The following is a 13,006-nucleotide window of genomic DNA, read 5'->3' as shown; positions in this document are numbered from 1 at the left end:
GGTGGCTCATTACGTCATCTAGCGGTTAATTTTTTACATATTTTAACAGTATTGAAGCTAAAGTAAAAACAACAAAATCGTTTAAGTATGTCATAGTTTGTATTATATCATATCATTTTTAAATAAACACGTTTAAAATTTGTTAATGAATTAAATTAACGTTTCACTGGCATTATTATTACATAGTGTAACAGTTAAATTTAAAACGAAAAAGTTAACTAACAAAAATGGAAAAATTTAAATAGATTAATTAAACATATTGTTATGTGTTGCTATAGCAACAAAGTGATTACATTATCAGTATAATTATATGCTTTTATATAAACATAAAAGTATAAATTATTTTGTATAACAAAAATTAGTGTTTTTTAATTTTATATAAGGTGGAGTTATACTTCAAAATTGAATATTATTTTTAACAAAATAAAATTCAATATTTCATAGAAATAATATAAAGAATTACATAATTGGTTGTAATTCTTCTTTATGCTCTGGTGATTTTTCGTCACGAAAATCCACCTAATAACAAAAAAAAATATTTGAAATTGCTTTATAAAAAATCTACATAAAATTAAAAAACATTTTTTCGCTGTTAAATTTTCCATAGACAATATATCATTAAAGTATATAAAAAACTTGACATTTTTAAATATCAACATTTTTTTTACAAGATGTTTTTTTAATGAAAAAAATTATTTTACCATTTCTGACATCTTTAATTCTTTTCTTAATCTTTGTGAACCACTTGATTGAATGGATTTCTTTAATCTCTGAAACAATAACAAAAAACAATTTATTACATTTAATAAAATATTGCTTTTAAAAGCAAATATGTAATTTTCATATAAACAGAATATTTTTAAACGTACTTTACTTGTTAAAATTCTAAATAACAAAATATTTTTCTAGTCTATTTTTCCAAAAAAAAATAAGTTTTCGTTTTTATCCATTCGTTTTTGACTGTTGCAGTTAGGAATATTATTAATAAAAAGTTTCCAATATTTAATCGGGTGCTTGATATTTAAGCATAGCAGAAGTTTATGCCGTTTAAAGCTTCTTACTCTAGAATGCTTCAGCATTAAAGTCGTGAAAATCTAACCCAAGACCTTATTCTATAAGGCCTGACTTTTCAACTATTATATAATGCCTCCAAGTAAACACCCTTACCTCTTTCAACGTTCCGGTTTGTTTATAAACTGCATATATTGCAAACCCAGGGATACAAAGCATAGAACACAACGACATCATCCATCCTATTACGGTGACCCATGACGGGTAATCAAAATCACCCACTCGTAACGGGGTCCATTTAATGAAAAAGAAAATTAAGATACTCTAAAAAATAACGCAAATAAAATATTTGTTTAACGAAAATAAAAGTTTTAAGTTTTTTTAATTTTTCAAAGTAAAAAAAAAATCGTATAAATAACAGCCTTACCAAAGTCACAACTGGAATCGAGAACTTGTACGAATATTTAAAAAATCTCGAATATCTTCTTCCAGTCATATCCGTGACGTCATCAGCGAAACCGTCAGCGTCCCACAACCATCCTACAGCTAGAGATTCAAACATGGCAGCCCATAGGAGGCAAATGCCGGACGCTCCGTAGTAATTATAAAGCTCAAAAATGTAAAAGCCGTGCTATGAAATTAATGCATATTTTTTTTAATACGACGACATGGTATAGGGTAAACGCATCTGGCATCACCCCACGAGGTCCTGGGTTCGATTTTCGCTGCTCCTACTTTGTAAAATTCTTTGGTAAGAAGTTTTTGATAAACTGATTTCTTATAACAAGCATAAGTAATCAATTAGAAGATTAATAATCAGGCAGTGGTACTTACTTAAAAATATCATAGAAAAGGCTAAAGACCTTTTTTGACCAAATATTTTAATACTTAAACACATTTTACTATATATCAAAGTACTTAAGACGGGGTTTAAACAAAAAATCTTTAAACAAAAACATCTTATATATCTTAATACCTACCCCTGATAGTTGGGTAAGACTTGCAACAAAAAAAGCAAAACAGACGACAGAGTTGGATATTGCTCGACGTTTCGTACTTGACACAGTCTTCGGGTAAGCATCGCCTAAGATCGCCATTAATCCTTCAATGTCAGAAAACTAGCGATGAAATTGTGTTAAATATTTTGGTCTTAATTTGGGGACCATAATCTCGATGGAAAGATATTTTGGGACATATAATAAGGAATAAATTGAAGCTTTATAAAATTAAGTTTTGGTTGAAAAGTTTTGAAAAGTAACCCAAAATTTCATCACTAAAATTAAGTCCAATAATAACACACACTATCACAATTATTATTTATATTTAAATAAAAACTCCTTGTTAAAAAACATTTATTTAACTCCCTTAAAAAAAAATATTTTCATAATGTTAAAAAAAAATTCTTTGTTTAGAAACATTTATATGACCCCTTTCTTAACAAAACATTTTTTATATAATGATTTTAAAAAAAAACTTCAATATGTTTTATTACGTTTTCGTACAATTATGTTTTACTACGTATGTTTATACCAATATGTTTTACGTATGTTTATACCAATATGTCGGATGTTTATACCAATATGTTTTACGTATGTTTATACCAATATGTTTTACGTATGTTTATACCAATATGTCGGATGTTTATACCAATATGTTTTACTACCAATATGTTTTACTACGTTTTCGTACAAAAAAAACTCCAATATGTTTTACTACCAATATGTTTTACTACGTTTTTGTACAATTCAAGTAACATTAAACAAGTCTTAAAATACTAAAAACTAACAAACTTACAAAGGTATCAATCCCAACGAAAAAGAACATAAGAAAAAATAAAACCGACCAAATTTGTGGAAAAGGCATCGCTGCTAATCCGAATGGAATTATTTGAAACACTAGACCAGGTCCTAAAAAACGTAATTTAAATGAATGTTGCCTTTACGTGTAAGATATTATTTAGTGCATTCTTGAATTAAAATAGGTGTATGGTAAAGTTATATTTATTTATCCTCGATGTAGTAAAGTCGACTTCCCGACCTGAACATATAACATCAGTTACCCAACCCAGTCTCGAGTTGCCTGTGGCAGTTTGGGATATTATGAATTATAATTGCCCGATAATTATGTGCTGATTAAGTGTTTGTTTAGTGGAAGTTCATACTGTTTATAGTACTTTACTCAAAGGCACTACAGCATAAGAGCAGTAAGTATTAAACCCAGAACCTTATGTAGTGAAGCCCAGTGTTTTGACCATTACACCACGCTGCCGGTAGACAATAAATAATACTCTTTCATAGGCTAATATACTTTGCCAATTTTTGATTTTTAAATAACTTTTATGTAGGTAGCTCACCAGACTCTACTACATTCTCAATATCCACTCCGAGAACATGAGCCATGTGACCCAATATACTAAACGTCGTTATTCCCATAACTACTGATGTTAAAGTGCCAAGAGGAACAATATAAACACATTGTCTATAAAAAAAATTAAGTTTTAAATAAATATGAATATAATTATATACATTTTGTTGGTTAATAGTTATTAATTATAAAGCAAAGGAACCGCTTAAAAAGTAACATTATTTTTTTCATAACATTTTTTCTAAAATGTAATATTTTATTTTTCAAAATCAAGCTTTGAAATTTACCTGTAAAAATCATGTTTATATTGGTTATAACTTCCAAAGGCAGTCAATGATACAAAACCGATTCCGTAGCTATATAAAGCTTGTGAAGCTGCCTCAACCCATACCTAAAACATTAATAACTGTTTAAATACAATTTTTTTTGGCTGAAAGTGTTGCTACCTCGTTAAATTTTGTTAATTTTTATAATTATTTGCGATTTAAACTTACCTTAGGTTTAGCAAGCTGGGCCATATCAGGAAGCAAAAATTTTCGGATCCCTTCTCCTGCACCTTCTAGCGTCACCCCGCGGATGAGTAAAGCAAGCAACATTATAAACGGAAATGTAGCAGTTACGTAGACAGCCTAAAAAATGTCATTTTGGGCTAAATATGGGTAAATTTTATGTTATTATTAGGCCCAAGTTATTTTTAAAATACCTTCAACGTTTTGCAAAAAAAAGTTGTTAAATTAGTTTTTAATCACTACAAAGTTTCTAAAAATAAAAAAAAATCAGACAATACATTGATACCTTTCCACTAGTTCGTATTCCTTTAATTGTAATAAAATTAATCACCAGAAAACAAACGAAACAGCAAATTAAGATTTCGTAATTGAATTCCCCCGAGATCTCATAAGCATCCGGAATTCGAAGCACATAGTTTCTATAAACAAATTTAAAAAAACAAAAAGTATAATAAGAATAAATACTTTAAAGCATTTAGCGGTAAAGGTTGTTTGAAATCTCAAGCTAAATAATACCTTGCTGGCTTTGAATGTATTAAAAATCAAACAAAAATGATGTTAAGTTGAAAGATTTGAAGATGCCTTTTACTTTAATATTATCGCTTACAAATCTTTATTTATTTCTATATAAATTATTTATCCTTGTTGTAGAAAGACCGACTTTACGGCATTAAGTAACATTTGTTACTTCGGCCCAGTCTTAAGTTGCCTTATATAAATTATTTAAAAACATCCCACCTTGTAACCACGTGTTTTAAACTACGTGCTTTAAAAGCCACGTGTTTTTAAAGCCACGTGTTTTGGGCACTATTGCACCGCCGGTGTTTTATAATAAATACACTTAACATAACTATATATTCTTAAAAACGCTCTAACATTTAAAAATAAAGAGACTTTAATTCTTAGAAAAAATTACGTGGTTTTTAAGCATTAAACCATAAAGCTGACAGCCTACACTTACTAGTTAAAAACAAACAAAAAAATTCTAAATTGTAAAGCTGAAAATTAGTACCTGAAAAATTGCACTTGAGATGGCGAGGACTTGGAATAGGTAGAGTTACCAAAAGTTGAGTTAATCGATGAATTTTTTAAAATTCGAGAATAAAGTAAGGTCCAATTTCCATCACCTAAGTCCTGTGGTATACAGTTGTCAGTATTCCATTTATTATCTAAATTATATTTTAGTTTATAATTGAAAAATTAATCATAAAAGTTTAAACAAAAATTTAAATTTTTTTTTTTGACTTTTAACTAAGATTTTACGTATTCCATGTATTTTATCTAAGTAAAAGTAAAACAGTTTAAATTTTATTTTAATATTTTGACTTTTCTGATCATTTTTGTGTTTTGAAAATTTTAAAATCGAATTTCTTACCACATGTCGCCCACGGTAGCTTAACAGGAGAAAATGAAAATCCAAAAAAGAAAACCCCCCAAGCCATGATTAAAATATAGGGGATTAAAGCAAATACTGCGATAAATATGGCAGCATATCCAATGCCCTAAACACATGTCAAAAAATTTTAAAATTGGAATAACACGATACAAAAATTTAAAAACTATGTTTAAATACCGACATTTTTTTGCTTTTTTTAAAAACACGCCATTAGAAAAGATAAATATGAAAAAAATTGTACTAAAATAGACAAATAGTAATATAGACTTGCCTTCATTAAAGGTATTCTGTCCCAAGCCTTAACTTTTCCCTTACCAGTACATTGGCCGTGTCCAATCTCAAACATGTACATTGGGAAAGTTATAAATGCTGCGCCGGCTAGATAGGGAATAAGAAATGCACCTGAAAAAAGTTAATACAATTTGTTTTTTCATATTGTAAAACTATTCTATTTTTTCATTGTTGTATTGGGTACTACTTTTCAAAATGAAAGTAATATAATATGATTACGAATAAAAAGTGTCCTATTTCGGGATATATACCGCATAGGTTTTGTACATTTTTTTAATTTTGTATAAAAAAAATACTTTGAACAAAAATGACTGTTACATAGGTACAATGGTCAGCGCTTTCAGTGTAAACAATTCGTACTTCTATGACGCAATAATGTGGTAATAAAACCACGCAAGCAGCTATGCAATTCCTTAGTGACGTTTCACAGCGAATTACTATACTACGTGAATAACATGACTTAAATCCCGGAGGAAAACTTATTTTCCACGCCCCCATAGTGGTTAAATACTCGGCATAACAAGGAATCATAGTGGGCTGAAATTAAAGCTATACACCTACACACAATGTTGGCTGATACGCTTTACCAAAAACTGTAAAACCACATTTCTACATAAGATATTCAAAGCCAAGATTGTGTTGTTTATGTATATAGTTTAAAGGTAAACCTAACAGAGTAGAAATAATGTAAAGTTGCATTGTTTTTAATACGAACCTCCTCCATTTTTATGACATAAGTAGGAAAATCTCCATAAATTGCCAAGACTAATCGAATACCCGATAAGGGATAACATAAATTCAGCATTATTCTCCCATTTCATTCTGTAAGCATAAAGTAAAGTATTTAAAAAAATGCGGTTTATGTGCTAATAAACATGTTGCTTAAAAAACTAGGATTTTTAGGCCATATGTTGTAGAGAAATTGTGTAAATTGTTTCCTGTTATGATGCATTTAAGGAAACTGTAACAACGACAAATTTTGATATGTAAACTATCTAACGCCTTTTTAGTAAAAAATTATGATTATAAACAATGTTGTACCAATATTGCATAACTATAATATTAACAGATAACATTTTTTTAGCTTAGCCAAGCATCTAAATCTGAGTCATAAAATTCCAAGCAATAAAAACAAGAAGGAAAAACCCAAAGCTTTAAAATTTTTGTTTTTTTTACTGCAATATTTATATTTTACTATCTTAAAGCGTGCGTACCTAATTTTATCCCAGCATTATTTAAAAAAAAAATATATATATAATTAAAATTACAACTTTTTTAAGGGTGTCTTACCTTTTATGATTAGACTTTTCCATTTTAAAAAGTTTCTTATACCTAACCCCTTAGTGCAAACGACTGGTTCTAAAAACGCAAGAAAAAAATTATTTTAAAGTTGCAAAAAGTGCACGGTTCGAGCGAACTTTGTGGTCGCGCGATCTAAAGTTAATATTTTAATCTGCTACAAAACAATTCAGCATTGCTGCCCCGAGGTATATTAAAAGAAAAAATCGTAATGGAAAATTACCCAAATCAAAAGTTCAAAAACATATGTAGTTTACGACTCTCGACAAAACTTATTACTTTAACGGTCCTCGCTAAATTTTAGGATACTAAATTTATATCCTATGTTAAGTCATTATTATTTTATTCTTATATTAATTATATTCGCTAGAGGTTATTTGTAAATCTCTTTTTTTTCTTAAATTTTTTTTTCTTAAACTGTTCTTGCACTTTATTTTTACACAGCCTCAAATTTTAAAGAAATGCAAAGTACAGGTGACCCTTTCGTTTTGCTACCACTATCTGACTGTATATAAACAGCCAGCTTCCTACTTCTAAGGGACAAACTGTCAGTCTACACGAATGTACACTACACCGTTTTAACCATTTCCTTTTCTCGCACTACTAATTTTGTATTTCCAATTCAACTGAACATAGTATTGCTGAAATTATAGGTTGCAAATATTTATGTAATGCATAAAAGGCTCGTTACATATCCATTTTTTTAATTTGTGTTTTACTTTTTTAATTCTAATCCTATACCTTCACTAACAACCGTACATTCAATGTTTATAAAATCTTTTTATAAAATATTCCACACCTCAGGTTTTCTTAGAATAGTGCCAACTGAATTTTAAATTTTGTATTTAAAATTCCTAACTCTACGTATGTAAAACGCCCTTATTTCTCTCTTTTCTCTATAAGCTCATATAAAAATTTTCCAATGCTGTTAGTTATTTTATTCTAGCCTAAATCATGCCTTAACTATTCAGTTAAAAACTGATTTTGCTTAGCTCTTTAAGCATATAAATAGAATTAAAAAATAAAAGACCAGGCCTTTTTCAGTTAAGCTTTAACACATAAAAGGTCTGTGTATTTTGATGGTTTCAAAAACACTTTTCGTCTCTCATGGGACCGGGAGAATAATATTCACTGTTATAAAAGGTTTCAACGCCTTCTAACAACGACAATAAACAGCAATGTGATTGGTTTAAACATAAAATTTATATCCGATATGGTTTCAAATCGACTTTAACATCCTATTTTTACAAAAATTTACATATTTCAGAATTATGTTTACATTTGTTTTATTTCTTTTAAAAATATAGGCAACTAAAATATGATTAAGTTGCTTTTTATTTGTTAATATATATGTTAATGTATAGGTTTCCCTATCTGGATAACTACATTGACAATTTTATTTTTAAATATTGATTATCAATAGACATAGGATTAAAATTTAACATTTAAACAAAAGTATAATAGTTGCCACAAAATTCTAAAAGCGAAAGCACCAACCACAAAAAACACTGCTTTATTTCAACGTATAAATTTTAAATAAACAATAAAATGTTTTTTAAATTTTAAATTGGATTATAAAATTGAAATATATCCTTTACATTGATTGGTCTTATAAATTTTTAATAGCCTTACATGCAGAAAAATAAAAGTGTTTAAGTTTAAAATTTATACAATTTTCGGTAAAATAGAGGTTATTTTTATTTAAATTAAACTTATAATTATTGGTTAAGTTATATTTTGAGATGCTTTACTAATTTGCCCTTGTTTAAAAAAAATAAATTTATTTTTTATAAAAATTATGAGTCTTGAGTATCAATACACTTTAAAAAATCAAGTCCTTAATTGTGCTTTTTAACAAATAATAATCACAACCAAATGGTTAAAATATACATTAACTAACAGTAGATAAATTAACTTTAATGGAAATTTATACTAAAATCAAATAAAATTTTAAATTTTTGTGGTCACTTGCGGCGCTAAAGTGTCGTGTCACGAATGATTAGTCACACGCATTTATGCCGGTACTGATAGTAATTTTCTTGGTAATGTTTATTAAGTTGGACTTTATTCTAAGAGCCCGAAGTTTATTTATAGTTTTAAATATCTTGATTAGTAAGATAAAAAATATTGCTGGGTAAAATTTTTGCTTTAATTTATTTTACATTTTACTGAACCATTAAACTAATACCACAAACAAAAATGCTTATTATTGTTATATAAATAAACCTAACTTATAAAAAAGTGTGTACTTCGTAATTAATGCATTTCAAAATTGTTAACAAAATCAAACCCCGTACCAAATTGTTCTTAAAAAAACAATCGAAATGTTATGACGCAATATTTCAGCACCGAAAAAGGCGTGCTGACGAAAAATTTCGCTATTTCATTCATTCTATTGTTTATTAGACTTAAAAAGTACAATTATTCAGTGTAATTTTCATTCTTTTATGTTTAAATTTTAGATCTAAATCAGTTTTTAACTAATTATTAAATAAAGAGCTAAAATGTAGCCCGTTCTTTATCTCTTTGTTTATACGAATGACGTCATAACTGTATAGAATTGACGCATGATGGGTTGCCTTTTTCTCTCTTCTTCTTACGTTCAGTATAAAAATAACAAAGCCCGTTACGTGGTCGATAGTTAACTGTAATGGGTTATGTAAAGCTTTGGTAAGGCAATTTTTAAGTATTTATAACTTGATTTTACAGACTCTTAGGCCTGCTTTTTGTACGATAATATTAGGTTAATTTGTCTGTTAATCTGTTAGTTGTCTTGTCGTTTTCATTGTGTTATTACGAAAAATATAAATAAAAGAAAGATGCCTTCAACCGCACTTTTAAACAAGTCTGCCAAGACCGATTACATGAGCTTGGACTGTCAGGGCAAATGCCAGGCCATGTACATTTGGGTTGATGGCAGTGGGGAACATCTTCGTTGTAAAACAAGAACGTTGGACTGTGAACCACAATCTGTTGAAGGTAATGAAATAAACTATAATATTTTACAATTAATGAGCCTATACATTTAGTTTTTACTGTACTACTACATATCTAGTTGGTAGGTTTATTTTAATACAATTTGTGATGGTATTTTAAATGCTTTGATTTTTTGATTTTTGTTATCAGAATTACCAGTTTGGAATTTTGATGGGTCAAGTACTAACCAATCAGAAGGTTCAAACAGCGATTGTTACATAAAACCAGTCACGATATTCCGAGATCCATTCCGTGGCGACCCAAACAAACTTGTTTTATGTGAGGTCTTAAACTACAAGATGGAGCCTGTTGGTATGTAAACAAAACTCATTTTACGAGTTACTATATTTACTAGCCAACCAAACACCGTAAAAACATCTGTTTTCGTGTATTTTTAGCCACAAATCATCGTAGAAGATGTAAGACTGTGATGGAAGAAGTTAAGCAGGATCGACCGTGGTTCGGTATGGAACAAGAATATACATTGTTGGACGTTGACGGTCATCCTTTCGGCTGGCCCAAACAGGGATTCCCAGGACCACAAGGTAAAAAATCAAGTTTCAAATAACTTGTTTTAACTGTTTGATGTCGACGATGCCTTTATAATCTCAAATTGTCATATGAATTTTTAGAAATCATCTTTTTTTACAAATTGGAATTATTTTCCGATTTATTGAATGTAATTTCTTTTGTTTTATTTTATCTGTTTATATTATAGGCCCATACTACTGTGCTGTCGGTACTGGTAATGTTTACGGTCGGGACATTGTTGAAGCTCATTACAGAGCTTGTATGTTTGCTGGGGTTAAAATTGCTGGGTCTAATGCCGAAGTTATGCCGGCCCAGGTAAAAAAAAATAACTCTTAATTTAAAATTCATAAATTTGAAATATTAAGTAGTATAAAACATGAACTTAAATAAAGAACAATTTTAGTTTTAGGAAATTACCTAAACGCCCTAAGGCAATAATTAATTTAACATAAAATTACCATTTAAAAAATATTACCTGTACGTAATACTGTTGACTCATAAGTCTGTCTTTTAAAAACAAAATTCTATAATAGGATATCAAACATTAATCATCTATGTAACATACTAACAAGTAAGCTTTAAAAACTATTTTCTCATTAGATATGAAAATATATTTTACAATCTTGTTTTTCTAAAACAAATATTCGTTTTTCAATACACGACACTTCCAAAGTCTAAAACCAAAGTACATATTTGAGAATACATAACACCAAAAACCCATTTAATTAATTAGTATCTGTATTTGAGACAATATTATTGCTTTATCATACAAATTCAGACCTAAATCTATTAAACATTAACCATTAGTAGTAGTATACTTAACAGTCTTTAATTTTTCACAGTGGGAATTTCAAGTAGGTCCTTGTGAGGGGATTGACATGGGCGATCATTTGTGGGTGGCAAGATTTTTGTTACATCGTGTCTGTGAGGACTTTGGGATCATCGCTTCATTTGATCCAAAACCCATGAAGGGAGATTGGAACGGGGCTGGTTGCCATGCCAACTACAGTACCGAAGCAATGAGAAATGAAGGCGGCATTGAGTAAGTTCAAATTTCATTTTTTTCCCACTATTTTTAGTTTTTATTTCAATATTTAAAAAAAAATTAATTTTTAGGGCTATTAACAAAGCTGTTGAGAAGTTAAGTAAACGTCATTTCTGGCACATCAAAGCTTATGATCCACAAGGAGGTAAAGATAACTTGAGAAGGTTGACAGGACTTCACGAAACTGCTTCAATTTACAATTTCTCTTCCGGAGTAGCAAACCGAAAAGCTTCAATTAGAATACCGAGACAGGTAATTTGTTATGTTTTTCAAAATAAAAATCTAGTTTTTTTTTTTTTTTAAATATTAATGTTTTAAATATAAAGAGTGTATTACATGATATAATAGCTAGATTCCAGAATAACAGGATGCAACGATAATAAATAATTATTACACATTACTCAACTATTGAATATATATATTTTTTATTAATCACATGCCACAATGTTTATGTATTGATTTATTATGACAGAAGCATATTTGCAATCTAACTTTTACTGCAATCAGTTAATTTTCTAATGCATTCACAGTGCCATAAAAACCTGTTTGTAGATCTAATTCAAGTGTAACCACTTAAATTATTGCCCTACTTAACAAATAAAACTGTAGGTTGTATAAACATTATTCTTAACTAGGTTAAAAGTTAAAATTTTATTTATAAAAGGATTTTAATTTCAAAAGACCGGCGTACAGTCCAAAGGTTAAAAAATAAAATTCTGCTTACCTCACTATCGTATAAAAATGCTTACAAAACAACTAAGACATGCGGAGCAATTACATAACCTAAATTTGCTCTGTTAGGCCTTTCATTGTATTTCTATAACTCTTAACAGAATTTCACAATATTTAAATTGATTATTATTGCTCTATTTCTATAGGTTGGCGACGAAAAACGAGGTTACTTAGAAGACAGGCGACCGTCTTCTAACTGTGACCCTTACGTTGTATCAGAAGCGTTATGTCGTACTACTATATTAAACGAAGAAGGAGACAACGACTTCGATTTATAAATTACCATTCCCAACCGAACCTTCTGATTTTTCCGTCTTTTTTGTCATGTTAGTTTTTACCTTGATTTAATATCTTTTTGTGATATTGTTTTACATAAATTGCTGCAAGCATTGCTACAATGTGCAATTGTTTTTTGCATTCCTTTAACCCGATATAATAAATTACGGTCGTCTGTTGCTATTTGTTGTTAATTAATAACATCTCTTTTTTGTGTTGTTTTATTCAAAATGGTGCGTTACAATAACGTATAAATGTATTCCGTTTTTTTTCTTTGCTGTTACTTCTTAATGCATTACTTCTTACTGGGTAATATAGTAAATCTTACAAGAAATACGTTGTATCGAATCAGAATGGGTTTACGTAGTATTTGACGTGTACAAACGTATATGTTTTCAGAATTAGATCTTAAACAGAAAAATTACCTGAAGGCAAATACAGGCAAATTTAGCACCGTACAATTTATACGTCATACTCTTAAAATTGCTAGGTGTTTTTAATGTTTTCATACATTCCATACATGCGGTAGGATTATTTATAATATATGTTCTATTTAGAGCTCTACATGAACCAAAA

At 29.1% G+C, this 13,006-nt stretch overlaps 2 protein-coding genes across 2 annotated transcripts; one reads left to right on the top strand and one right to left on the bottom strand.

The window, feature by feature from the left end:
• Positions 1-101: 101 nt before the first annotated feature.
• On the bottom strand, positions 102-6,995 carry LOC145750578 (sodium- and chloride-dependent GABA transporter 3-like). Its single transcript, XM_082566651.1, has 15 exons — positions 6,862-6,995; positions 6,287-6,393; positions 5,552-5,682; positions 5,260-5,386; positions 4,897-5,053; positions 4,171-4,303; positions 3,870-4,004; positions 3,663-3,766; positions 3,365-3,489; positions 2,806-2,918; positions 1,992-2,129; positions 1,439-1,642; positions 1,168-1,335; positions 702-770; positions 102-519 (listed from the first exon to the last, which is right to left on the bottom strand). The coding sequence occupies exons 1-15, from the start codon at positions 6,882-6,884 to the stop codon at positions 460-462; spliced, it is 1,794 nt and encodes a 597-aa protein (XP_082422777.1). The 5' UTR covers positions 6,885-6,995; the 3' UTR covers positions 102-459.
• Positions 6,996-9,572: 2,577 nt separating this feature from the next.
• On the top strand, positions 9,573-12,756 carry LOC145743996 (glutamine synthetase-like). Its single transcript, XM_082562089.1, has 7 exons — positions 9,573-9,849; positions 9,997-10,158; positions 10,245-10,391; positions 10,565-10,692; positions 11,220-11,419; positions 11,494-11,674; positions 12,301-12,756. Exons 1-7 carry the CDS (start codon positions 9,690-9,692, stop codon positions 12,430-12,432), a joined length of 1,110 nt encoding a protein of 369 aa, XP_082418215.1. The 5' UTR covers positions 9,573-9,689; the 3' UTR covers positions 12,433-12,756.
• Positions 12,757-13,006: the final 250 nt, after the last annotated feature.

Source organism: Corella eumyota, chromosome 1 (genome assembly GCF_963082875.1).
Source record: "Corella eumyota chromosome 1, kaCorEumy4.1, whole genome shotgun sequence".
Taxonomy (NCBI): domain Eukaryota; kingdom Metazoa; phylum Chordata; class Ascidiacea; order Phlebobranchia; family Corellidae; genus Corella; species Corella eumyota.
This window is presented reverse-complemented; position numbering and strand designations above follow the sequence as displayed.

What these genes read in the sequence shown, in the direction of transcription:
- LOC145743996 (XM_082562089.1), top strand. Translation starts at nt 9,690, where the DNA reads ATGCCTTCAACCGCACTTTTAAACAAGTCTGCCAAGACCGATTACATG. An exon ending in TGAACCACAATCTGTTGAAG is followed by an intron (nt 9,850 to 9,996) that starts GTAATGAAATAA and finishes TTTTGTTATCAG; the next exon opens with AATTACCAGTTTGGAATTTT. An exon ending in CAATTAGAATACCGAGACAG is followed by an intron (nt 11,675 to 12,300) that starts GTAATTTGTTAT and finishes CTATTTCTATAG; the next exon opens with GTTGGCGACGAAAAACGAGG.
- LOC145750578 (XM_082566651.1), bottom strand. Translation starts at nt 6,884, where the DNA reads ATGGAAAAGTCTAATCATAAAAG. An exon ending in GAAAAGTCTAATCATAAAAG is followed by an intron (nt 6,394 to 6,861) that starts GTAAGACACCCT and finishes TTATGCTTACAG; the next exon opens with AATGAAATGGGAGAATAATG. An exon ending in ATGTCATAAAAATGGAGGAG is followed by an intron (nt 5,683 to 6,286) that starts GTTCGTATTAAA and finishes AACTTTTTTCAG; the next exon opens with GTGCATTTCTTATTCCCTAT.